The 27,410-nt window shown below is 41.4% G+C and overlaps 1 protein-coding gene across 3 annotated transcripts in view; it reads right to left on the bottom strand.

Annotated features, from left to right (window-relative positions):
• Positions 1 to 27,410, bottom strand: part of NEDD4 (NEDD4 E3 ubiquitin protein ligase) — a 149,066-nt gene that overhangs the window by 51,543 nt on the left and 70,113 nt on the right. For all 3 annotated transcript variants that reach the window (XM_075857968.1, XM_075857966.1, XM_075857967.1), the window contains 2 exons: positions 11,457 to 11,507; positions 8,116 to 8,177 (listed from right to left, as the gene is read on the bottom strand). In XM_075857968.1, coding sequence (XP_075714083.1) covers positions 8,116 to 8,177; positions 11,457 to 11,507 — 113 coding nt within the window. The remainder of the gene's footprint in view (positions 1 to 8,115; positions 8,178 to 11,456; positions 11,508 to 27,410) is intronic.

Raw genomic sequence — 27,410 nt, 5'->3', positions numbered from 1 at the left:
AGGGCATCCGTCTGACGTTTACACCTGGAAATGCTCACAATGTATCGATCCACAACAGACTTACACAACTCTATGTCACACATTCATATACATTGCAAATCGATAGACATTGTAACAAAAACAATAAAAAAATATATATAAATACTGTGTGGTGTATGTTTTTTGCGATTCCTGGCTGCATAGGAAAGTGCAGCAATGTTTACCAGTCTAGCAGATGCTGAAAGGATTCTTTCCATCTGCCGGGCCAAAAGGGGTCTATGGACATTTTGGCTAAGGCTCTGTTCACATCTGCATCGGAGGCTCTGTTAGGATTTTAACAGACAAAAATAGTGCAGCATGCTGCACGGAAAAGAGATGGACACTGACGGAAGCCTGACGTAACGTGACGAATCCGGTGGCTCCGTTTTTTTTGTTGCTCTGCTCCTATGACTGAGCAGAACAACGGAAAACCCAAACACAGATGTGAACACAGCCTTACAAAACTTACACTGCAGTGTTAAAAGATCCTTACAGTGACTAACCAGTGCATTCATTTAGAGTTTTGGTAAAACACAAAATCGTTTACTAAATAAAACTCTGCAATAATTTTATAATTAACCTGATACCGTTTTATTGCCTGCGCCACACACACACTTCATAAAAACTTAACGGGGTTATCTAGTTTAGAAAACTCCATTTCAGACACCCTATCAGTATCCAAACCTCTTGGCTAGAGTGGAGAGCAGTTACAAGCAGTTCTCTCGCTCTGAAAGACCTCGATTACATTGAGCAGACAACCCACTAATTTGGGCACTGTGTAATGCTTCATTTCCCCTGTGGTGACGCTGCAGGGAAATGAAACACTTACTACCAGGTTTTTTCCCCCCACAGATTCCAGCAGATTTTTGCGGGTACCAGTAGGGGGAGACTTTGTGATTAAGACAACCCCTTTCAATGTTCAGCATGCTCTAGCACTGGAGGGAGATAAGACATTAAAATGGTGCCTAGGACACATATATCGAATGTGCTTTCTTTTCTTCACCGTCACCCTGTGAGTGCTGTGGACTGTAGGATAGAATAGGATCTAGGAAGAGGACATGAAAGGTATGTAAACAATGCAGAATTTCCAAGCGGATTTTCTGTGCGGAAATTCTGCAGCGTAGTACAGCAGCAACAAAGTGAGTGAGATTTGAACAAATCTTATCACGCTGCAGAAAAAAAGAATGCAGAAGTTGTCCTGCAGTGCGGATTCTTAATCTGCCAAATGTTAATTTCTCTAGCGAAAATTCTGCTGAATTTCCGCACAGAAATTCGGGTCGGAAATTCAGTGTTTAAGCTATGTGTGGACTTACCCGAAAAGTATTCCTCGCTTTTGCCTTTTTTGTGTATACATTTTTTTTAATCTGATCTTTAACCCCTTCGCGCTCAGTGACGTACTATTCCGTAATGCTGACCGCACCGTTCTCGTTCAGTGACTGAATAGTACGTCACGGGGAAAATGCATCACCATTTTCCGCCGGCGCGTTCACGAGCTGTGACAGCTGCTGTTTCGGAAAGCAGGCTATCACAGCTCAATACGCCGGGACCTGTCGCGACGGTCTCACCTCCTCGATCGCCGCTATTGGCTAGTCAGTGACTAACTGTCCAATAGCGGTGATCGGTCTCTTCACTTCCTCTCCCTGACATCACATCCTGCTGCAACCGCCCTGAACGCCTCTGATGGAGATAGCGAGGCGTTCAGAGCGGTTGTGAGAAGAGAGAGAGAAGAGCAAACGCGGAAAAAAGTGCAAAAAAAATAAAAAACCACTAACTTTTTTTCTGCTTCCCACCTCCCACATCCACTACCCACTCCTGTACCCTTCCTCCTTGTGTTCCCCCCACATTTTGGGTCAGTGATCTCCTATGACTGACCACTTCATCTTCAGGACCAGATTTCTTGGTCCCTGGCAATTATGTTTTTCTATTTAAAATATATAAAAACCAAATTAATATATAAAAAAAAAAAAAAATAAATTGTTTAGATAATTTAACTGGTTAGTTTAGTATTCGTGTCAGGGAACAGTCAAAAAGCATAGTTAGGTATAGCATCAGGGAATTTAGCGCCAGGAATCAGTCACCGTAGTTAGATCTAGCATTAGGGGTCCATCACCGTAGTTAGTTTTAGTGTTCGGGAAGCTCGGAATAATCTAGTTAGGTCTAGAGGTAGGAACCCTCGCCCTAGTTCGGTTTAGTCTCAGGGAAGCCCACTCGTTCTATAAAAACACACAATTTTTTGGCTAGTTTAGGTAGCAGCCTATTACTCCTAGTTAGGGAAGCAAATAAACATGTCCCAACGGACATTTAGTGCCGAAGAGGCATATTAATTTCTTGCCTCCGACACAGACTCGTCGGATGGTGAGGCTCTGTTTTATTTATCCACCTCCTCATCCAGTGATGACTAAGAGGAACCTCCTAGGAGACGCCCCAGGACCACCACTACAGTAGAAACCCCGGAGAGAAATGACCCCGTCGCAATTGAAACCCCGAGCGAAGTGACCCCCTCCGCAGTTGAATCCGCCGATCGAAGTGACCCCATTTGGACCGCCACACCAGACATTTATGAGTCCCAAATCCCTGAGTACACGGGCAGCCGGGGATCAAGTTTAATACGGCAGGGGTCAGTGAAATGGACTATTTCAAGTTCTTCTTCACTAATGACTTTATAGAGCTTATGGTCTCCCAGACAAATTTATATGTCCAACAGTATATTACTAAGAACCCCACATCATTTTATGCCCAATCCCACAGGTGGACCCCTTTAGATGCAGCAGAGTTGGGCAAGTTCTGAGGACTTCACTTGAACATGGGGCTTCTGAAAAAGCCGTCCATTAGGACCTACTGGAGTGCGGACATCTTATACCACACCCCGATGTACCGTATGGCCGAGTACAGGATGCGTTATGAGGCAATACTTCGCTTCTTACATTATACGGATAATGAGCAGTACCCATCCCGAGATGACTTCAGATTTCACAATTTTTATAAACGGAGACCCCTATTAGACCATTTGAGTGCCCGGTTTGCCCAAGCATACACCCACGAGAAGTGTATTTCTATTGATGAGTCCTTAGTACATTTTAAAGGGAGGCTTCAATTCCGCCAGTACCTGCCGAGTAAGAGGGCAAGGTATGGCGTGAAGATGTATAAGCTATGCAAGAGTGCATCAGGGTATACTTACAAATTTAGGATATATGAAGGGAAGGACACCGGTATTCAGCCCCCGAAATGCCCCCCTCTTACTGGGAGTTAATGCAAAAATTGTGTGGGATTTGGTGCACCCACTGCTGGACCAGGGTTACCACCTCTAGCTGGATAATTTTTATACCAGCTTCCCACTCTTCAAGTGCCTCGCTTCCAGAAGTACTGCGGCATGGGGCACTGCTAGAAGAAATCTGAGAGGCCTCCCTAAGACTCTGCTTGGGCAAACACTTAGAAGGGGTGAGAGCAGGGCACAATCTAGCAGCAACATATTGTGTGTCAAGTACAAGGACAAAAGAGATGTCCTTGTATTCACAATAATACATGTCACACCAGTACCCATGTACCTGTACGAGGTACCAATACAGAGATCCCCAAACCACACTGCATCCTGGACTACAATAGGTACATGGAAGGGGTTGACTTGTCAAATCAAGTCCTGAAGCCCTACAATGCCATGCGGAAATCGAGGGTGTGGTATAAGAAACTGGCCGTACACATCATACAGATGGCATTGTACAATGCGTATGTCCTAAGTCGATGTGCAGGCCAGACGGGAACTTTCCTGGAATTTCAAGAGGTGGTTATCAAGAACCTAATCTTTAGGGACCAAGAAGTGGGGGCACCCAGTACTTCTGGAAGCAAGGCCACATGCATTGTACCAGGGCAACACTTTCCAGAAGTTCCCCAAACTGGCAAGAAGGGAAAAAGTCAAAAGAGGTGCAAAGTCTGCTATAAGAGGGGGATAAGGAAGGACACAATATATCAATGTGACATGTGTCCCGAAAAACTACGGCTCTGCATGAGTGTTTTAAAATTTATCATACATTACTTGATTTTTAATCTACCCCAGTTTTACTTACACTGATGCACTCCGCACAGTTGATCGCCCTCATCTTTCCCCTCTGGGCCCTGCTGTGTGCCAAGGCAGCTGTTAACAGCCACTTGTAGGGTATTGCCAAACCCAGGAGAACCCATATTCCAGTTTATGGGGTGTATGTCTCCGGTGGCACATGCTGGGCACAATATATCCGACACTGAATTGGCATATATGTATAGAAAATTGCAAATCTCACTCTGCACCATCTGCTGCGCATTATCTTTTACACAATACTTGTGGGGTCAAAATGCTCACTACACCTCTAGATGAATGCCTTAAGGGTGTAGTTTTTAAAACGGGGTCACTTCTCGGGGGATTTAACTGTACTGGTACCTCAGGGGCTTCTGCATACATGACTTCGCACCAGAAAAACCCCAGTAGGCCAAATGGTGCTCCTTTACTTCTGAGCCCTCCCATGAGCCTAAACGGCAGTTTATCACCACAAATGGGGTATTGCTGACACTCGGGACAAATTGGGCAACAAAATGGGGTATTTTATTTCTTGTGAAAATAAGACATTTGAGCCAAAACTACATCTTATTGGATTTTTTTTTAAATTCACAGCCTAATTCAAATAAATTCTGTGAAAAAACTGTTGGGTCTAAATGGTCACATTACCCATAAATAAATTCCTTGAGGGGTGTAGTTTCCAAAATGGGGATTCCTACTGTTTTGGCACCCCAACACCTCTTCAAACCTGGCATGCTGCCTAAAATATATTCTAATAATAATTTAAAAAAAAAGAGGCCCCAAAATGCACTAGGTGCTTCTTTGCTTCTGGGGCTTGTGTTTTAGTCCACGAGCACACTAGAGCCACATGTGGGACATTTCGAAAAACTGCAGAATCTGGACAATACATAATTAGTGTGTCTCTGGTATAACCTTCTGTGTTACAGAAAAAAAATGGAATTATATTGAAATTCAGCAAGAAAAATGAAATTTGAAAATTTCACCTCTACTTTGCTTTAACCCCTTAGTGACCACTAATACGCCTTTTCACGTCGGTCACTAATGGGCTTTAGGCCTTTTCACGTCAGCCTAGTCTAAGTCCTGCACGGGTCTCCCGTGCAGGCTGGAGCCGGGGCTCTGCTGTCTGATGACAGCTGAGCTCCTGCTCCAACGCCCGCGATCGAAGTTTACTTCGATCGCGGCCGTTTAACCCGTTAAATGCCGCCGTCAATAGTGACCGCGGCATTTAACTTTGTTTACAGAGCCCCCAGGTCTGCCCTGGACATATTCCTGTTAGGACGCGCCGGAGGCACGTCCTAACAGATTGCCTGTCAGATTTACACTGACAGGCAATAATGCTCTGGTATACGAAGTATACCAGAGCATTATAGCAGCGATCGGAACATCGCACAGTAAAGTCCCCTAGTGGGACTAATAAAATAAGTCATCAATGTGAAATAAAGATGATTAATAAAAAGTACAGTAAAAAAATAAATAAAACCATTTTTTTCCATAAAAAGTGGATTTATTTAGTAAAAGTGTAAAAAAAAAAAAAAAAAGTACACATATGTGGTATCGCCGCGACCATAATGACTCCATTAATAAAGTTAATATGTAATTTAAACCACAAAGTGAACACCGTAAAAAAAAAAAACGCAAAAAAACATGGCGAAATTGCATTTTTTTTCCATTGCCCCACAAAAAAGTCATAATAAAAATGAATCAATAAGTCCCATGCACCCCAAAACAGTACCATTCAAAACTACGTCTTGTCCCGCAGAAAACAAGCCCAAAAAATCACTACATTGATGGAAAAATAAAAAAATTACGGCTCTTGGAAAGCGACGATGCAAAAGCAAATAATTTTAATTCAAAAGTGTTTTTATTGTGCAAAAGACCCATAGAATAAAGGTAACATGTTATTTACGTCGCATAGTGAACGGCGCCAATTTAAAAACGCATAGAACAATGGCGGAATTTCAGGTTTTTTTTATAATCCCCCCCAAAAGGGTTAATAAAAGTGAATATAAAAATTATATGTACCCAAAAATGGTGCTATTAAAAAGCTCAACTAATCCCGCAAAAAACAAGTCCTCATACAGCTATGTAGACGAAAAAATAAAAACGTTATAGCTCTTTGAATGAGACTATAGAAAAACTAATAAATTAGCTTGGTTATTAGGGCCTAAAATGGGCTGGTCACTAAGGGGTTAATTCCTGTGAAATGCCTAAAGGGTTAAAAAAAAACTTTCTAAATGCGGTTTTGAATACTTTGATGGTGTCTAGTTTTTAAAATGGGTGTTTTATGGGGGTTTCTAATTCATAGGCCCCTCAAAGCCACTTCAGAACTGAACAGGAACCTTCTTCAGGACTGAGCCTGTTTTGACCTTCAGGATGAAGCAGATTTTTCAAATCTGCCATGTGTCCCTTTATGCGGTAATAACTCCGGAATGCTTTTGTCTATCCAAGTGATTCTGAGATTGTTTTCTCGTGACATATTGTACTTTATGTTAGGGAAAAAATTTGGTCGATAAATGCAATATTTATTTGTAAAAAACTCCAAGACTTAGAGAAAATTTGCAAAAATTAGCATTTTCTAAATTTAAATGTATCTGCTTGTAAAACAGATAGTAATACCACACAAAATAGTCACTAGTTAACATTTCCCATATGTCTACTTTAGTTTGGCATCGTTTTTTGAACATTCTTTTATTTTTCTAGGACGTTACAAGACTTAGAACTTTAGCAGCGAATTCTCATATTTTCAAGAAAATTTCAAAAGGCGATTTTTAGAAGGACCAGTTCAGTTCTGAAGTGTTAATTTTTTTCCTGTAATAAAAGACTTATTATAGGAAAAACAGCATTCTTTGTTTATGTCACTTCTAACTTTTATTTTTACACTTTTTAAAAACATTTTTATTATCTTTTTTTTTTACTTTTTTCACTTCTCCCACTAGGGGACACTTAGACTTGCAGATCGCTGCTGGAACACATTACACTACACACGTAGTGTAATGTGTTCTAACTGTCATTGTGACTTAACTGTCACACTGAGAGGAAGCATCGGAGGACCGGCCGGAGGCTGCTCCTCCAAGGCTTCCGTACATGGCAACCCGGAGGTCATTGTCTGGCCTCTGGTTGCCGTGAGAAGGATCGCCAGCCCCCGCAAATACATGTGGGGGCTGCCGATCCGCTGTAAACCTCTTCGATGTGGTGATCGCAATCGATCACCGCATCGAAGGGGTTAATTGCCGATTTCAGCGGCGACAGGCCGCTGATCGGCAACGGGGAGAGCAGGGCTGACACCCTGCACAGTTAACCGCCGCTGCGGTGTAGCTCCGCGCGGCGGTTAACTGTCAAAGCACGGACGTTACTGCACGTCAAGGTGCGCGAAGTTACTGCACACATTGACGTGCATTAACGTCAAGGTGCGGGAAGGAGTTAAAAAAAAGGCTTTTAAAATGTTCTTAAAAATATGAAAAATTGCTGTTTATGTTCCAAGTCTTGTAACGTCCAAGAAAAATAAAAGAATGTTCAAAAAACGATGCCAATCTAAAGTGGACATATGGGAAATGTGAACTAGTAACTATTTTTGGTGGTATAACCATCTGCTCTACAAGCAGATGCATTTAAATTCAGAAAAATTCTATTTTTTCTAAATTTTGCCATTTTTCACAAACAAACATTGAATATATCGACCAAATTTTACCACTAACATAAAGCCCAATGTCTCACGAGAAAATCTCAGAATCGCTTGTATAGGTATAAGCATTCCGAAGTTATTACCACATAAAGTGAAAGATGTCAGATTTCAAAAATGGGCTCTGAGCCTTAAGGCCCAAACTAGGCTGCGTTCTTAAGGGGTTAATGACCCTTTAAGGTAAACCCCCAATTGCTAATCTATTCCGTCATCGCACATCCTACAATATTGACCACCCAGCCCAGAGATAATTGTAACCACCTTATGCTAACAGCACCCAACACTAACTGCTAACAAGCAATTTATTAGAATTTATACTTTGAACCACCCAGCTACACAGAATATGCAACGCCCACAATAAAGTACTCACTTTCTTGGATGAAGGATGAAGTCTTTAAATGTATATGGTCGCTCCATCCGGGGATTTTCTGTCTGGAATAAAGTAAAGTAGAGATGACGACTGAATTGGTTTATTGCTGATCCTACACAGAAGAGCTACTTCACAAGTGAACAGAACGGTGTCAACGGAAAAGAGGAGATAAGAGGTAAAAGTTCCCTTCCATCTTGCAACCGTTAAACGTATAAGTCATAACCTTTTCACGATATATCCGTTAAACGGATGCCATAATAGTCTACAGGTGACGGATGCGGTTATGCAATAAACATAAGCTTATACGCTAGACGTAGGGAAAAAACATGATGTGAACAGTCAGTACGACCGCACATAGGGTGTGGAAGAATTAATTTTGCATTCAGTTGGTTCTATCACATAGCAACATTTTCAAGATCTATGCATTCAGTAAATGGGGGTATACTTGTTTACAACTAGAGGCTGAAAGCCATAGGCAGAAAATTTCACACAGCTGACAGTTTGCTACAGTTGAATCTAGGCAATACTCGGGGCGCTGGACAGCCTATTCACCAGGTTGATACAGTACATGTTACCCACATCTAATACATATAGTAGCACTGTCCAGACAGTGGAGAGTTTTATGCCACGGATGTAGGGATGGCATAGACTGTATCATGTTAAAATAGGTTCTCAGCCTCTAACATTTAACAGGAAAATTCCCATTTGCGGAGAGGAAAGAGAGCTTTTGAAAATGATGAAGAATTAAAAACACACGCGGACAATGAGCAGATAAACAATCACTAAGGTCTTATTCACACAAACTTATTTCTCATTCGTGAGCGGTTCGTTTAAACAAGACAGTACACTGACCCATATAAGTGAATGGGGCTATTCACACATCCATATTTTTCCCCCAGTTTGCATCTGTTGCAAAAAAAATCACAGCATGTCCTTGACTGCTCAGTTTTGGCAGACCAGACTCGCCCATGAAAGTCTATGGTAATTTTTGGGATCATTTTATTTGTGTACATATGTTTGTATAACTTTTTCCCCCCCTTTCCTTTATCCGCGCTTCTCCTTTCTTTTGTTTACGTAATCGGTGGGGTCTACATGTGGGATGGTCAACACCAGTGTTGGGCAAGTGTGTTCTCCTTCATGTGGTCTCCCACTTTATTTAATAACTTGTAATAATTTTACAATATTTGTTTGGATCATTGATAAAAAAAAACATCTTAATTCAGTGCATACAGGGATTCATAAGATATATATCGTGTGGATGGATGTCCCTATGGACTGCTTCTCTTGGGATGGTTGTTGGAAGGCGTATTTCTTCTATATGATAAAGTCGTCTTGATTTTTTGTAATATTAAGTAATTGGTGAAGTGCACATGCACATGATGGATCGGATTCCGCGGCCCGCCGGAAGTGGTCAGGTTTTGGGCGGAAATGCAGATGAGGGTGTTTTTTGCCCTCGGCTGCATTTGCGTCCATGACGCAGAAGGTATGCGTGGACCGGCCTCCTCGCGCTTCATGCGCCACTGGTCACCACCACAATGTAGAACTATTTAAACCCTGAGGACACAATGCTTTTCCTTCTCCTGACGAAGGTTGCGAAACATGCGTCGAGGTGTTACTCTTGAGCTTTCCAGCATCCATCATGCCAACCACAGGTAATTAAAATTGTATATGTACTATGACATTTTTTGATTTGGATCTTGTGGGATTGTGATGTAGACACTTTTCCCCGCTATACATGTAATCATCCTTTTACACCATTTTGATCTTGTACTACTGTGTAGCTGGTTTAATGATGGTCTCAATTGAGCTTATGTTTTTAATTATGTATTAATTAGTTTTGTAATTTATTGTATGGGGGGGGGATGTTCCACGTCTATGGATCAATAAAGTATGTTCTATTATATGACAACAATTGTGTACATGGTTTTTACTATTTACTTTTTTAGTGGAGACTTTTCTTTGGTTATATATGCTAGTATGCGTTTGTCTTGCTTAACATTGGCGCTCAAAATATATTAGAAGTTTTAATTCATGAAAGTCTATGGGTGCGTGAAAAAAAAACAAAAAAAAAAAACATAGAATACAAACATCTTTGTGATGTCAGTTTTTCGTGGATCAGTTGCTAAAGAAATGCAGGGGGAAAAAAAGAGAAACCAGGAGCTGCTTACAGAAAAAAAATGGACGAGAAAAATAGAGACACATGGCAACCACACTGAGGAAACACGGATATGAGCACATGAACAACGGTCCGTGAATAAAGCTCAACTGTAAGTTAAAGAATATTTGTAACTATATGGCATTACTTAACTTGCACTGTTCTCAAGTTACAGCTGGTATTTAGTTTAGTGCAGAATTCACAATTTACTGAAAAACAATCTGGTTAATAGATACACTTCTATAATGCAGGGGGGAGATAGTTTCTCCTCCATCAAATGCCTGTACGATGTCTGGTATAAATTTTACATTTCACCAGAGCAACCATCTGGGCAGACATCGAAACAGCAAAGAAAATCTGGGGGATTTCAGCTCTGAAGTCTGCAGAATTGTCAATAAAGTTGTGAATTATAATACAAACGGCAAGACAGAAATCCGTACAAGACAAGTAACGCCATGTATTTACAAAGTTACTTAACTGTTTATGTACATTCATTCTGTATGTAAACATTAAAAACAGTGTTCAGAAGAGAACATACCCGTCGTTGGAGAACCAACATCCACCATCCTCAAACAAAGATGGTACCTAGCACTTAAGTTTTACCTTCTAAGGCCAAATGCAACATGTTTGTTAAAAACACTAGCAGCCTTACATACAGCAGCAACTGTCTGCGTTCCACATTGGAACGGAAAGTGCAACATGTGGTAGCTAAGTCTTCTAATTGGATTGGCTTACGGGTAAACCAAACTATGATGCCGGCTATAAAATGTAGATTGTAATGCAGTCCGTGTCATAAACACTCTGTGAACCGCCTGCCTGGCAGCACATCCAGTCTACATCTCTTACTGTAAGTTAACCACTTCACCACATGATTAGCTGGCTGCGTGTAACAATGCAAGGACCTTGGCAACGTTCACATCCAGAAGCGAACAAAAGGTTAATTATTTTTCAGATTTCTAAAGCTTGATACCCTGCAGTAGTCTTACAGCCGTGTGCTAGCTTCTTACGGAGAGTAGAGCTTCAAACTCAACTGTTCTGGCAGGCTTGCTTTGTACGTGAACGAAGTCCACATACCAGTTTTAATGGTCTTATATAAATAATGAAAAAAAGCAGGCTAGCTTGTGATCAACAGATTAGATTAACAGAGGAACAGAACGTCAGCAGTCGGAAGGAGAACAGTACATACCGGTAACTGGTAAAGAGGAATATCCACTTGACCAAGAAAGTCATCTCTGGTCTACAAATAAAAAAATAGCAGTTATTATTAGAAAATCAAGAGAACTATAATATTACATTAAATGAGGCCTACAGCACAATATGTTATTGATCCAATCTGGATCAAACAGAAGATCATTATTTGACACAAATAATTTTTTTTTTTAGAAAAAAGCTTGCTTTATTAAAAACCTGCACTCAATAATGAAGCAAAAAGCACATTATATAGTTATCTTACAATAAATCATAGTTAAATCTTTGCTTACACGAAGTCACGCTTTCCAGAATGAATGTCTCCCCACCCTTAGCACACCAACGGGCAGGAGAACATATGGACACAAGGTCGTCTAAGGGTGCAGGTCCATGCTAAACATAAAAGCTGGCCATACACTACAGCTGTCAGCTGAATGTGTACTTTTTTTTTTTTTTCAATGGTAGAGGAGAATAAATCACTGCCAGACACCTCGGTCAGCGTTTTATCTCCCGCAGAAAGAAAGCATCCGGCATGTTAGAAATCTTCTTTCCCCAACTTCAGCTGTATACCAGTGCAGAGACGGGAGACCCCATGCACATTCGATTTTATCTCACGTGTATGGCCAGCCTATGTGTTCAAGCATGAGACTGTTCTTATGAACTGCAGAATTCCCTCTGAGATTTGTAGAACAGCTTGTAATCGTCACCAAAATCTCCCCTTAACTGGTTATAGTTACATGTAGAGCTGAACATGGACCTCTGTTCTTTGGGGCTTAAACACCATGCCATGAGCATTGCTTTTAGGCACTAAGGTGCATTGCTCCCCAAACTTGGTGTCTAAATCTTGCCATTATTGAAGCCATTATCAAATAGATGTCCAATGGGAATCCAAAAAGCTCTGAACTGGGCATGTCGTCTGGCAAGCAACTATGTATAAACGGCAAAGGGACGAAATGGTGAATAATAGTGAATAATAATTCTCATCCCAATAAGATGACCTATAAGGTACTTTAGAAAATGGTGGAGTGGTATGGGAGGGGAAATAACATGGACTTGAAAGAGTAAAAGCTTTAAAGGGGTTTTCCAGGACTTTTATATTGATGGCCTATTCTTAGGATAAGTCATCAATATAAGATAGGTGGGGGTCCGACTCCCGGCACCCTTGCCAATCAGCTGATTCAATGGGCCGCGACATTGATCACCGCAGCTTTTCCCAGTTTACAGGCACATTGCCTGTAAACACTACCGTAGCGGCTGTGCCTGGGATTGCAGTTCTGGTCCCTTTCAAGTGCATGTGACTGAGCTGCATTCCCAGGCACAGCCGCCATGGAAGTGTACAGCGCGGTGACTAGTAAACAATGAAAAGGCTGCGGTGATGAAGGGCAGTCAGATAACCGGCGGGGGTGCCGGGAGTCAGACCCCCATCGATCTTATAATGATGACCTATTTTAAAGGATAGGCCATCTATATAAAAGCCCTGGAAAACTCCTTTAAAGACATCAATCATTTAGAAAACGTTACTTTTCTATGTATAACACACAGGTCCCGAAGGAGCATAAGTCAGGAGTGCACAATTACCAGTAGTGTAAACTTATGACCAATCCATCAATTCTTTGCAAATATTTGCTAATCTTTTAGAAAACTGTAAGAGCAAGATGCTCTTAATCAGTAGATAACCAAATATACTAAATAGTTAAAAGCAGGCAAGATATTATTTACATGCATACTGTGTGTCTTGCCTGCAATTTCTTGTAGACAGATCACTGATCATAGTGATCTAATGGACAGTAGCAATTATGGCCATTTTACCTGTGATCTTTAGAAAGGACAATGCAGGAAAAAAGGTAAAACAAACATGTGAAGATAAAAGTCAAAAATTTGTACTACAAAATAGCGCCATCTGGGGTTAAAAATTTGCCCTGCACACAAATGCGTCAATGACCCCTGGACACAGAGTTTAGACAAAGCTACATCCTCACTAGTGGTTTTCCCCACGGCTGCTGATTTTTAAGTGTGTAAATCGACTATCATCTATGCAACCACAACACTCCCATCACACGTGTGTAGCAACAAACAATATAATCTGCATGGATCTAAAAATAGACATTTGTTTCTGGCTTATCAAATGCCTCCTGAAAGCATGTGACTGCATCTACCTCAGTCCGTAAGCGTTCAGATCTGGAAACCTTACAATTTGATTTGCTTAAATTTCTTATTTACATTCTACACATAAGGTGAGTGATGTATCAGAAAAATGATTCCAGTTATTTTGTAAAAAGTCATGAAAAATATGGCGTTTAGCATAAACAATGAAAGTCCCCCTGCAAATATAGATACACAACTCATTTTTTCATTTCAAGAAGGTTGCATCGAAATCCATTTGCACAAGTGCAACGGATTTATTAAGCGTTCTCTAAAAAGAAACGTGGCAGTAAAAAACACCAAGTAAGACCTGGCATTATTCAGTAATCGCTACATTCTCCAACACGCAGTGTTAGGGGAGACAGCACTTACTACTCGGCATTCCAGACTAGCATATCATTCGGGCTGATACTTAGGGGGGGGAATTTAGTAAAGTTGTTGTTTTATATGCCATACAGAATATTAAAAAAAAAAGTAAAAAGCGCCTAATTTATTAAGGGCGGTTTCTCTGTCCGTCTGTGCACCAGAACGTGACATCTACGCCTGTCATGAGCTGATGAAGATTTTCCGCATAATATACGCCGGTTTCTGGCATAAATTCGGACAAATTTGTAGGGCTGCATATGGCCCAGCCCTTTCTGCAAAGCTCCGCTCATTTTTTTAGAAAAGTGCCATGGGCGGCGGAAACTGCACAAAAGTCGCAAATTTTACGGCAAATTGCGACTTTTGTCCCTTTTGCGAATTTTCTATGCCAGAAAACGATCATTGAAAAGTTAAATCCCCCTTAGTGTTTATAAAAATAACCCTTATTACCATTATATCGGGTTCCATTCAGTTTGGTTAGATTTTAGTCTATTTTTCGGCGTTGCATTCCAAATATTGTGCTGCATTTGGTTAAAAATGTATTTGCTTAGTCATCACAATTTTGTTTCTGCTTCTGTTACATGCTGGAATTGCACTTTTTGTTAAATCTATTTCTAATTGTACAACTAGGGCTAGGCGATTTTGCCAAAAAATAAAATCTTGATTTATTTTTTTTAACATTATGGCCGATTTTCAATTGGAATCTTGATTTTCTTATTTTTTTTTCTGTTTATTTAACAATAATACCCAGAGATAATTTAATAAATTTTTCTTTATATAAATAACTTTTTACCATATATTGCTATAATTATTGTACGTAACTTCACAATTTTTAACCTCTGCAAATACAATTGGAAAAATGTCTATCTAATTGATTATAACTTCTGTGTACCCTGGCAGGGAACAGGTTAACAGAATCTATAATCAATTATATACTGCATGTACTAACATTCCCCTCTGCCCATCACCCGCTCAGTCGGTCTCCAACATTGCAGGTGAGAGCAGTGTACGTTGCAGCAAGACCAGGCAGATAGCGCTGGGGCGAGATTACATTAGTGTCTGAAGTCTGAGCAGGACCCTGTGCAGTGCCGACCCCACGATGGAGGGTTAAATAAACGACATTAAGGCCCGATTCACACGACCGTGAAAAACTATCCGTGTGTCCGCCAGATTTCCCAGCCAGACCACAGTACAAGTGAATGGGACGCCTGGCATCATAGTCATTTAGGCCAGTCACACGACCGTGAAAAAAGATGGCCATTAAAAACTGAACAATTGTCAGTTTTTCATGTCCATTTTGCATCCGTGTCTCCAAATTCTCATCCATTTCCAGTCCGTAAAAAAAACCAAAAAAAACATGTTTAAAAAAAAAATAAAAAATATGGATTTCATTTGTCAGGGTTTTTGTCCCAAACCCCTGAAAACACCACAGTGCCCATGTAGATAGTGCCACAGTGGCCACACATAGTGACAGTGCCCATGTAAATAGTGCCACAATGTCCCTGTATATAGTGCCCACATATAGTGCCACAGTGCCCACATGTAATGACAGTGCCCACATAGTGTCACCCGCAATATAGCGCCATAATGCCAATGTAGATAGTGCCACACCCCCTAGCATATAGCACCCCACCTAGTAGATCGAAGCACCCCAGCCCTTGTAGATCACAGCACCCCCTCCCTTGTAAATGGCAATCCCCCTTCCTTGTAGATCACGCCGCTGTAGCGGCCAACAGGAGCTGAATCCCCGGGCAGAGATTGCCATACAAACTTCAGTTTTTTTGACTGTCCCGTTCCGACAAAAGTAGAGCTACTTTGGTCCGAGATTCCGTGACTGTGGGGCCCATACAAGTCAATGTGTCTGTCAAAAAAACTGAATGCACACGGAAGGCATCCGTGTGCCGTCCGTGTGTGACGGAGCCGTTGCCTAGCAACGGCCGGGCGGGCAGAAGTACACGTAGAGAGATATTGCACTGCACTAATCGGCAGCCCCTTCTCTCTATCCAGCTCTGATCGGAAGCCTCTTCTCTCTATCAGTGCTGGATAGAGAAAAGGGGCAGCCCTTTTGGGCAGAGTTTCCGCAGCGGAACACAGCGGTAGAAAGAAAAAGAAGTTCATACGTACCCCGGCCGTTGTCTTGGTGACGTTTCCCTCTTTTGACATCCAGTCCGACCCCCCGGGATGACGTGGCAGTACATGTGACCGCTGCAGCGGTCACATGGGATGAAACGTTATCCCAGGAGGCCGGACTGTAGGAAGAAGCAGGGAGGTCTGTGTAAGTATATAGATTTCTAATGTTTCTAATGGAATTAGTTTCCGCTCGGAAACACGGAAGTGTACACAGAGTGCACACGGGAACCACACTGATACAATCACGGACACACAGATCCGTGAAAAATGGCCGTGAAACCCCCCCCTATGTGCTATCTAATCCGGAGGGGAGAAATCCCCTTTCATTACAGCTAGGCGGTCATCAATGCTCCTACATCATGACGTTATCACATCAGCAGAACCACTAAAGGAGAATCGTCTCTATTGCGGCTTCGTGGGAGACAATACCGGTATGTAGCTTGAGGATTTTTAGGGGTGGAGCTCAAGACTCTGCCTTCCATCCCATCCACAAACGCGTCATATGACGCAGTAGAAGGCAGGAGAACTAAGTCTGAAACAATTTCTAATTGTGTAATCGGTAGTAGAGGCAGGCAGTTATGATATACAATGCAACTTGTTCTAGTAAAGTATAAACCACCACTATACTGTAAATTGTAAAGCAGAGATATTTTGATATTCTGTATAAAATATAACAAAGTGTAGCAAAAGCAGAGTTTTCTTTTAGTCATTTAAGTTTTTTCTTACTTTTTAATCAGTTAATTACGGGTCCCTTTATGGATTAAGCAACACGCAAATCCATCTTAATGAAGCAATAAATAAGAGAATACTCAACTATTTTGTAGTGATCGGCATTAACAACATTGCACTCCGGAAAAGAAAAAATAAGCAAAGCAGTATGTCCAGAATGAGACAGGCGACTCATGAGCTACTACTTATACTGTAGCTCCATTGTTGTTTGATGCATTGAATGGGTGCAGCTACATACAAACCCATTCCTATAAAGCTTGTCCTGTATAAACTGTGAATAACATAGGTTTTTCTGTGCTAGGTTCGTAGTCCTCTGGGTGTAGCCTGTAAATTAAAGACCAGAGTTGTGGTGTTTGCGGAGTATCATGTAAAAGGCTTGAGCATTATATGTTATTGGAAATCTGGAATTTGACCGGCACAGAGTTTCAGGGTCTCGCAAAACAAGTTCCCTCCAACTTTGTAAATACGGCTTGCTTTAAAATTAGGTGAAGAAGAAGAAGAAGCACTCGTGCCCAAGGAACCCATCATAAATGATCACTGGACTCATTTAGCAGAATTCCAGAAAATATTTACTTTTTAAAAAAAAGTGTTGCGGTAATAAAGGTGGATATGTTTTAAGAGGTAAAAGCAAAAAAAAAAAAAAATGTGTCAGAGGGGAAGGGCGGGCTTACTACAGCAATTACCTAAAAAATATGGCGGCCATAAAAGTCAACTAGGGATGGTGCCAACCCTGACGTGGGTTTCAGCTTGAACCTTGGTTTGGTGGTACGAATGTTCAAGCCGAAACGCATGTCTGAGGCATCACCATTCCAGAGGCAACTTTACATTAGGAGTGTGTAATTTGTGTTAGTGATGTTGATACACCATTGTGGGCCATTTCTATTACACTTCATGCACCTTATTATTGATACAACTCCTCGATGGGAACTTGTGGTACATGGAATCCCAGTATGTGTGCGCTCCCCTGCCGGTTTCCATATCTCCCATTGACAAAGGTTTCCTTGTTTAGTTCAGAGGGTCACCACCAGCTTTTATACATGGAGAATTAGCTTGCAACTCCTCATTGTCCCTGTAGTGATGAAGCCGGGGAAATGAAGCATTACACGGCACCAAATCAATTTATACAGGTATTCCAGAGATATGTTTTTTCCTAATGCATGGCCACCACTCTACACCCCAATCGAAAATAGACAAGGAGGCAGCAATTCCCAAAAAATGGACAGCTTTAATCACCCGTACAACGTTTCAGTACAACAGTACCTTTTCTTGTTTGTACCACTCTACACCCCTGCGCTCAGGATCCTAAAGGGTCCCGGCGGTCAGACCTCCACCCATTACACATTTTGGATATATCTAATAGGTATTCCATAAATGTGCAGGATAGGAAAAACCCCTTTAGCTAGGACCACACTAAAAGTTTTAATCATCAATGTATAGGAGAATGGAATGTAGGACAATATTAAAAAATACAAATACTAGTGAACATGTGGCAGTAATGAAGTACTGAGGGTCTAAGATCTGAAAATGTACAGTTAAAAAAAAAAAAAGACTAATTAAAAACCTCTCTATTAATGGAACATCGTCAAGTGTTGCTTGCAGTTTCCAACATACGAGACACTATCCTTGTATCCAACGGCAAACTGTTTACCTGCAGATGTAGAGCAACTCCCGACTTAAAGAGTGGAAAGAAAAACACAAGGTATAAACACCTGCGGCAGCAAATTACCGGAGCCTTCAACAAGGTGCCATTCTACAGCCTTATGTGAAAGGTCAATCAGGGCTCCTAAAAACTTTCCAAAGACATTCTTCAATAAAACGTGCCACTTCAACGAACATGAAAATCTATTTGGTCATACGGTTTACCTATTTTAGGATTTGTCCAGATGTACGGTCGGTCAGCCTTCACACAGAAGTCTACAGTTGTGGAGCAGTAGAACAAGATTTTTATTGGAGAGAGTATAAAATATCGACTCAAACAGAAAAAAAAATAAACAGATCTGGACTATTGCTGCAGCTTATCCAAATACAGACTCAATACATCTATTTTCTAGGCCAACATTCTTTCTGCTAAAATGGCCCAGACATAACTGTACATTCTGGATTTTCAACTGCATAAATGGCTTCATAGAAGACACAGCAGGAGTGACCATCGAGCAGTTATTTTACTCAACACAAAATCTTTCTCCGCTCGCTCTAAAAAGAAATGTGCCTGTCACAATATCAAACAACGCACTACTTGGAAATATCAATATTTGGCACAGATGACTTACAGGTGTTGCACGGATTAAGCCTCCCATAACATATAAAGATGCCTATTAAATAAATAGTGCAATTAACACCAAGGTGCTGGAGCCTGGAGCAACAAGACATTGCGGGGAATTGACTTAAGAATGGATTTACACCACCTTCTGCGAAGTTAAAAAAGTGTCAAAAATTTTGGCACACATTCACGCTAAAATTAGAAATAATGAATCAGTCATTTTGACAGCTCAAAACTTTTGACAGAGCAATATAGGGGATGGGGGCATTGTAAACATACATTTTGTCTCAGTCATGCAAGTTGCATGACAGATAAACCGAACTCTGTTCTGAGGGACAGAGAATGCTGAAGACATTACTCAGAGCAAAGGGGAGAGGCTGGCGGCGTGCAGTGAGCAGCCAGGCCCACTCCCATATCAAATGCCCGCCTATGTGTATGTTATTGGAGTGCGGGAGGAAACTGGAGTACCCGAAGGAACCCACACAAACACGTGGTGACATACAAACTCCATGAAGATATTGGGAGAATTTTATTGACCAAGTCGTAAATGGCACAAAAGTCGCAATTCGCTATAAAAGTTGGAACTTTTGTGCTGTTTTTTCAGCTCTTGCCACATATATCTATATTATATATATCTATATGTCACCCCAGTGTTGGAATTGCAGCTACACTGCTCATCACTGCTGTATAATCTCCATGTAGCTGCTGATTCTAATATATATATATAGGTACATGTGACAAATAGAGATAGGAGGGCAGGAATCTCCTCTGTGTGGGCAATGTATAGAAGACATGATGGCTGTTTAGGCTTCACCCACTCAGGGAAAACTGAGAATTAGAGATAAAGCCTGCAGAGGTGAAAACTGCTTTTTAAAAAAAAAAAAAAAAAAAAAAAAAGGATTAAAAAAGCTGCTATATGCAAGTCATATGATGGCCAGAAATACTGTTATTCCTCATGTACACACATCACAGCTTATTCTGAAGTCTTCTGAAAGGTTATGTACGCTTTAACTAATATTTATTTTCTCTAGTGTTGGCTATTTTTTAGGTCTGCTCAAGCAGGAACAAACTAGGATTAGTGACTGCAGCTTAGCTCTGTTTTAGCCTAAAAGTCTAAGGGTATGTTCACACACAAACTCAAAAACGTCTGAAAATACGGAGCTGTTTTCAAGGGAAACAGCTCCTGATTTTCAGACGTTTTTTAAGCCACTTGCGATTTTCGCTGTGTTTTTCACGGCCGTTTTTTGGAGCGGTTTTCAATAGAGTCTATGAAAAACAGCTCCAAAAACGTTGCGGCCGTTTTTAATAACAGAACACCGTTTTTCCCATTGAAATCAATGGCCAGATGTTTAGAGGCATCCCGCTACCGACTTTTCGGCCGTTTACGGCCGAAAATAAGCCATGTGAACATACCCTGAGATAGTCCAAAACACGCCTCATGTTGCATTCATTTATTCAGGTTACTGCTTTCACCCACCCTCATGATTTTTACTGCAGCTCTGTGTGCTCGGATTGGCTTCTAAATTTAAGCACAAGCTCACCAGAAAGCCAGTGAAAGCTTGAATCATTTACATTTCAGCAAGGATAAAATGATTAAGGACTTCAAGTGAAAAACCCACCAGTAAAGAAAAATACGCCCTCAATAATTGGGGAGCATGGAGTGTCAATGTGTACCCATAGCAGCAAGTTTAGCGAAGAATTTCAGAATCTTACTTTGTCAAATTATCAAAAGCATGGATCAAAACACCTCCATCTGGGAGTGCAGGACTTTTCCATGTCCTAGTATGTTGGGGGCTACCAAGTTGTGGGAAACAACTGTTGCATTTGCCAATGATTGGCTTCAGAGTAAGTCCAGCAGATGTGAAATATGGAGCACATTTCAAATGGTATCCACTAACAAGCAACGGGAAGTCAGAGCTGGGAACAAGTTTGGCTAATTTGGGGGGAGGTGTGAGGAGGGGGGTAGTTATGTTTAAACATCTTTGGTTAGTGCATAACCCGGGGCTTTTCCAGCCATCTCAAAGATATTCATCTAGGTTTTCTCAGCTAAATTTAAATGTCACATAAAACTACAAAAACATCTAAAAACATCAGAAATTTACAAGACACTTTCCCTATAAAGTTCTGGCAATGTAGAAAACCTGAATAAGTAATGAAATAGTAACAAATTAAATGTGCAGAGGAAAATAAATCAGCTACTTTACATGTCTGGCTCGGTTTTACATTTGTGTCCGAGGATCTGGTCCAAAATGCTGAAAAACATAGCACAGCCTGCTGCACTATGCTTTCCTGTAAAACTATGGCACCATGACAGAAACCAAATTGAACCCTTTTAAGTCAATGTGTTCCGTTGGGCGCGGTTGGTGTTAGTCATGCGAGGGATCCGGCACGTCCGGTTTTCTCGTTGTTCTGCTCCTATGACTGAGCAGAACAATGGAAGCCTCGAACGCAGGTGTGAAACCAACCTTAATAATCTGGCACTGTATTCGGTGAACTTGGAGTACCAAACCCATCAGTGAGACAACCCTAACATAATGAGATCTGGCTCCCGAGACACCCCCCTCAGCTGATTTTGCCAGGAGGAACTGTCAGCTGCTCATTTCCAATAGGAAATAATATAAGGGGTTTTCCCTTTAATTTTCAAGACAAGAATTTATTCAGATAAAAAAAAAGTACTCGGCTACACACTCTTCAACCCCTTTCCAACATCCAGCAAGGTGATGCCGTGGGGCTCAGAAGCAAATCGCAGAGTGCCGATGGTTACTATGGCAACTGTGGATCTGCCATCTACGGAGGCCTATTAGCCAGAGCCTAATAGGCTGCCTGTGAGCGTTAAAAATAGAAAAAAGCGAAAAATATCAATATAAAACTATGTTTTGCCATAATTGTACTGTCCTGCAGAATTTAACTTGACATTTATACCACACGGTGAACTCTGTAAAAAAAAAAAATAGTTGCTGTTTTTTTGGTCAGCTCTTGCCTCCAAAAAATGGAATGAAATGATGAATGGAATGATGGTGCTTAGACCATCTGGGGAGGGTCTAAGCACATCTCCTGCAAGGAAGGGCACCTGTATTGTGCCAGGGCAACACTTTCCCAGTGAAGTTCCCCAAACTGCAAAGAGGGGGAAGGTCCAAAAAAAGGTGGTGTTTTTTTTAAAAGGGGGGGGGGGGGATAAGAATGGACACCATTTATAAGATTGCTTCAAAGCCTACCAAATAGCTATGGATTATTTTTATTGTTTACCCCACTATACTATGCCCTGATATACTCTGCCCAGATTACATATGTCCCCACATTATAAACTGAAAAACCAGTAAAACTCCAAACAAAACTACTACCACGCAAAATCTGCGCTCCAAAATAGAAATGGCGCTCCCTCCCTTCTGAGCCCTGCAGTATGCCCAAACTGCAGTTTACATCCACATATATGGCATTGCCATACCCGGTAGAAACAGCTTAACAATATATGGGGTGTTTGTCTTCAGTGGCACAACATGTGCATTAAACCGGTATATCAGTTGAAAAACTGCAATTCTCACTATGCACCTTCCGCTACGTATTAATTTCTGGAAACGACATGTTGGGTCAAAATGCTCAATATACCCCTTGATAAATGCCTTGAGAATTCTACTTCTCGGGGGTCTCTGTTATTATTTCACCTCAAAGCCTCCGTAATGGTCAGCCAATGCTGCGCAAATCCCCAAGTTATGCCTCAAATGCTTATCCACTCCTGAGCCCTGTCATACATCTAGGCAATAGATTAGGTCCACATGTAGACTGTTTCTAAGTCCAGAACACATATTGGGCACGGAGATGGCATATCTATAGAAAAATTGGCATTTTCACTCTGCAACATCCACTGCACATTCATTTCTGGTAAACACCTGTGGGGTCAATAGGCTCTCTACACCCCTAGATGAATGCCTTGAGGAGTGTAGTTTCTAAAATGTGGTCACTTCTCTGGAGCTCCCACTGTACGGGTATCACAGGGGTTTAGCAAATGTGATATGTGAAACACCGAAAGGGTTAACAAACTTACTCAAGGCTGTTTTAAATCCTTTAGTACAGTTTTTAATATGGAGTGATTTATGGTGGGTTTCTAATATATAGGCCCCTCAAAGTTTCAGAACTGAATTGCTCCCTTAGAAATTCTGTTTTGGAAAAAGTCTTCAAAATGTGAAAAAATTGCTGCTAAAACGTAAAGCCTTGTAACGTCCTAAAAAAATAAAACAACGTTGTCAACATAAATGGGCTTACGAAAGGCCCTTGTATGGCTGAAACATCGACCCACGCTGTATATTCATGTAAAATGTGCCTCAAAAAAAAAATCTCAGAATTGAAAAATGGCTGATTTTAAGAATGGGGCTCTGTCAGAAAGGCCAAAATTAACTGCCTGTAAGGAGTTATAGTTAGGCTGGGTTCACACGACCTATTTTCAGGCGTAATGGAGGCGTTTTACGCCTCGAATTACGCCTGAAAACACAGCTGCAATACGTCGGCAAACATCTGCCCATTCATTTCAATGGGCTTTACGATGTACTGTGCCGACGACCTGTAATTTTACGCGTCGCTGTCAACAGACGGCGCGTAAAATAACAGCCTCGTCAAAGAAGTGCAGGATACTTCTCAGGACGTAATTGGAACCGTTTTTCATTGAATCAAATGAAGAACAGCTCCAAATTACGTCCGTAATGGACGCCCCGCAAAACGCGAGTACGAGCAATTACGTCTGAAATTCAGGAGCAGTTTTCTCCTGAAAACAGGTCCGTAATTTCAGACGTAAATGCAGTTATCGTGTGCACATACCCTAAGGGCTTTTTCACATGAACGAGTGTCAATTCGGCTGTGAAAAACGTCAGTTTTTTTCGGTTGATTTGCACCCATGCTGGACTCAAGTTCACAGACCCCTCAGACTTGAGTTATCCGTGAAAACGGGCAAAAATAGAACATGTCCTATTTTTTCACGGACCGTTCAAAAAAACGGTGGTGTGAAAAACCCCATAGAAGTACACGGATTTTAATGCAGCCTGGTTAAATAAACGTCTATCATTCGTGAAGTATACTGTACTTAAAGAAATAATCCAAATTCCCTGACTTTTGCTAGGTGCTTTACCTTTTATTAAATGTCTCTCTATCTTGTCAGCCCATCAGTACCATGGCAAATGTTTCTTCCCTATGCGGTGACTAAAGTAGTGTGCGCTTCCCTTCTATGACCAGCAGAGTAGATGGCAATTACTGTGCCAACAGTGAAGTGGGGAATAGACTGCGCATGCATGTTCACCAGTACAAGTAGGTCAACACACTGAAGGGTGAGTAGACAACACTAGGGGGCACTATAAACAATACACTAACGAATATATCTCAGCACATTTTTTTTATAGGCTATAAATTGATGAAATGTCAGAAAAGACTAACATGTACATCTTAAAGACTATAAAAAACCTTTGGGGACAATTTTTTTATGGTAATGTATGTGTTGATTATAAGAACTTTTCTAATATACATTAAAAATGCAGCTTAGTTTCAGCAATGCAGCATCTATGCATCCATTTTACATAGCAGCTGCCGGACGCTGCTGTAAGCTGAATCTGTCAGTGAGCTGGACTGCCGGCCCAGCTGACAGCGGCACCTGTGGGCCTCTGACACATAATCTAACCCTAATCTAAAATCCTTGTGCACACAGTGCAGAATAGCTGCAGATTTTGCACTTATTTTTTAAATCAAAACCAGGAACGGAACCCAAACAGAAGAAATATATAAAGGAAGGTCTTCTAGGTTCTCTCTCCTGGATCCAATTCTGGTTTAGGCTTTAAAAAAAAAAAAAAATGCGTGCAAAATCTGCAGCAAATCTGTACTGTGTGAAAATGCCTAATGCTGATCAAATCTAGGTTACAAGCTTCTATGCAAAGTGGATATATAGAGCTGAAGAAGTAAAACAAAAAGCAAAATAATTAACAAATGTACATTAGAAAAATGTTCAGAATTCATATGTACATATTTTACAAGAAAAAAACAAAACAATTGTCAAAAAGGTTTCCATAGCATTTAAATCTAATCTGATTTGTGGGGTAACCCATTTAAAATTTAAATTCTCCCTAGCCATTCAGACGTAGACTTGCTTTGCATTCGCTTGCTTTTTGACATATTGAATAAACCAAATTACACTTAAATAGGTTAACCAGTCCCAAAAAATTGATGGCCTATCCTCATGATAGGCCATCAATACGTGATCCGTCAGGGTCCGACTCCCAGCACCCCCACCGATCAGCTGTTTTGAAGGGGCCGCAGCACTTGTACGATCTCCTTAATTTCTACTTGCTTCACATTACAACACACATCAAAGAACATTCTCCTTAAAAAAAAAGAGCACTCCCATGAAAACTTATAGCTGTCCTCGTTTGTAATGGGCATCTTGTACATGTACGTGATAATTATTTGCTCAGCGAGCATCTAGGTTTCAAACCGCAAGCTCCGTTTGGCTTCCCCGTGTGGTCTCTAACCTGACTCGCCGATTCACACAACGTCTTGTGTGGACCGGAAGCAAGTTTCTCTATGCAAGCCTATGAGACTCCCATTCTGAATCGTTACAACATATAAAAACTGGCTTCCGTTCCACACAAGACGCTGTGTGAATCGGCGAGTCAGATTAGAGATCACGTGACCGCACGGGAGAGCCAAACAGCTATAACAATTATTTTTACCATTACTTTTACAAGAACAATGTGAAAGGGGGGTTTTGACCTTTTATTAAAAACATTTTGTATAATAAAAAATATATAATTTTTTTTATTTTTACATATATTTTTAGCCCCCCTAGGGGACTTGTACCAGTGATCAAACGATCTCTTGTTCAATACACTGCAATACCTATGTATTGCAGTGTATTGTAATTTTTACCAGCTCCTTTTAAGTCCTGTCCCCTTAAAGCCCCCCTCCTTTCTAACAGCTTAGATGCCATGGTTGCTATTGACCATTTAAGTGGTTAAACAACAATGGTCGGAGTTATCTCCGATCCCAGCCGTCGCAGTGAAGTGTCGGCTGTAACATACAGACCATGAGCTTGCTCTATACTTTCTATAGTTACGTCATGTGCCGACAAGGGGTTAAAGGAGCACTAAACCCAGAAATAAATACTTAAAAGTAAACCGATAAATTTGCCCCCAAATGTTTTTAAGTCTGGAGAATTTTCTACGTGTTCCTAAAACAGTCTTGTAGAAATTGTGCAGTGAACACAAACGTAAAATGTCCTTGTTGACCTGTTCCATTTTCTGCAGCGGAACGACTAAAGGATGGTGTCTTTTTGTCCTACTGCAGACCGGGTAGAGGGAGGAGACCCCTGCTCCAGGCAGAGTTAAGAAGATTTATTTATATATTTCTCAGTTTAAATATAAGACCAATGGAATCTAAGGAGAGAAGGAGGTGAAGTGTTGGGATTTCTAATTGTTTTGTGCATTTTCTATACTTATTGTTCCTTTAAAAAGCTTCTAAGGCCTCATGCACACGACCGTATTTTTTCCCACCTGTAAATACTGGCGTAAATACGGGTCCGGTGTCACACGTATTCGACCCGTTTTGCACCAGTATTTACGGACCCCTGCCCGTAAATATAGGTCCGGTGTCACCCGTATTCCACCCGTATTTACGGGCACGTTTTTGGCGGCAAAATAGCACTGCACTAATCGGCAGCCCCTTCTCTCTATCAGTGCAGGATAGAGAGAAGGGACAGCCCTTTCTGTAATAAAAGTTAAAGAAATTCATACTTACCCGGCCGTTGTCTTGGTGACGCGTCCCTCTCTTCACATCCAGCCCGACATCCCTGGATGACGCGGCAGTCCATGTGACCGCTGCAGCCTGTGATTGACCTGTGATTGGCTGCAGCGGTCACATGGGCTGAAACGTCATCCAGGGACGGCCAGGACGTCGGGCCGGATGTCGAGAGGGACGCGTCACCAAGGCAACAGCAAGGAGACCGGACTGGAGGAAGCAGGAAGTTCTCGGTAAGTATGAACGTCTTATTTTTATTTTTTACAGGTTGCTCTTTATTCTGATCGGTAGTCACTGTCCAGGGTGCTGAAAGAGTTACTGCCGATCAGTTAACTCTTTCAGCTCCCTGGACAGTGACTATTTACTGACGTCGCTTAGCAACGCTGCCGTAATGACGGGTGCACACATGTAGCCACCCGTCATTACGGGAGCTCCATAGACTTCTATGGACTGTCTGTGCCGTTATTACGGCCTGAAATAGGACATGTTCTATCTTTTTTAACGGCACGGGCACCTTCCCGTAAGAAAACGGGAAGGTACCCGTGGCCAATAGAAGTCTAT

Source organism: Rhinoderma darwinii, chromosome 3 (assembly GCF_050947455.1).
Source record: "Rhinoderma darwinii isolate aRhiDar2 chromosome 3, aRhiDar2.hap1, whole genome shotgun sequence".
Classification (NCBI taxonomy): domain Eukaryota; kingdom Metazoa; phylum Chordata; class Amphibia; order Anura; family Rhinodermatidae; genus Rhinoderma; species Rhinoderma darwinii.
Note: the sequence above shows the minus strand (reverse complement) of the source record. Positions and strands in the feature narration are given on the sequence as shown.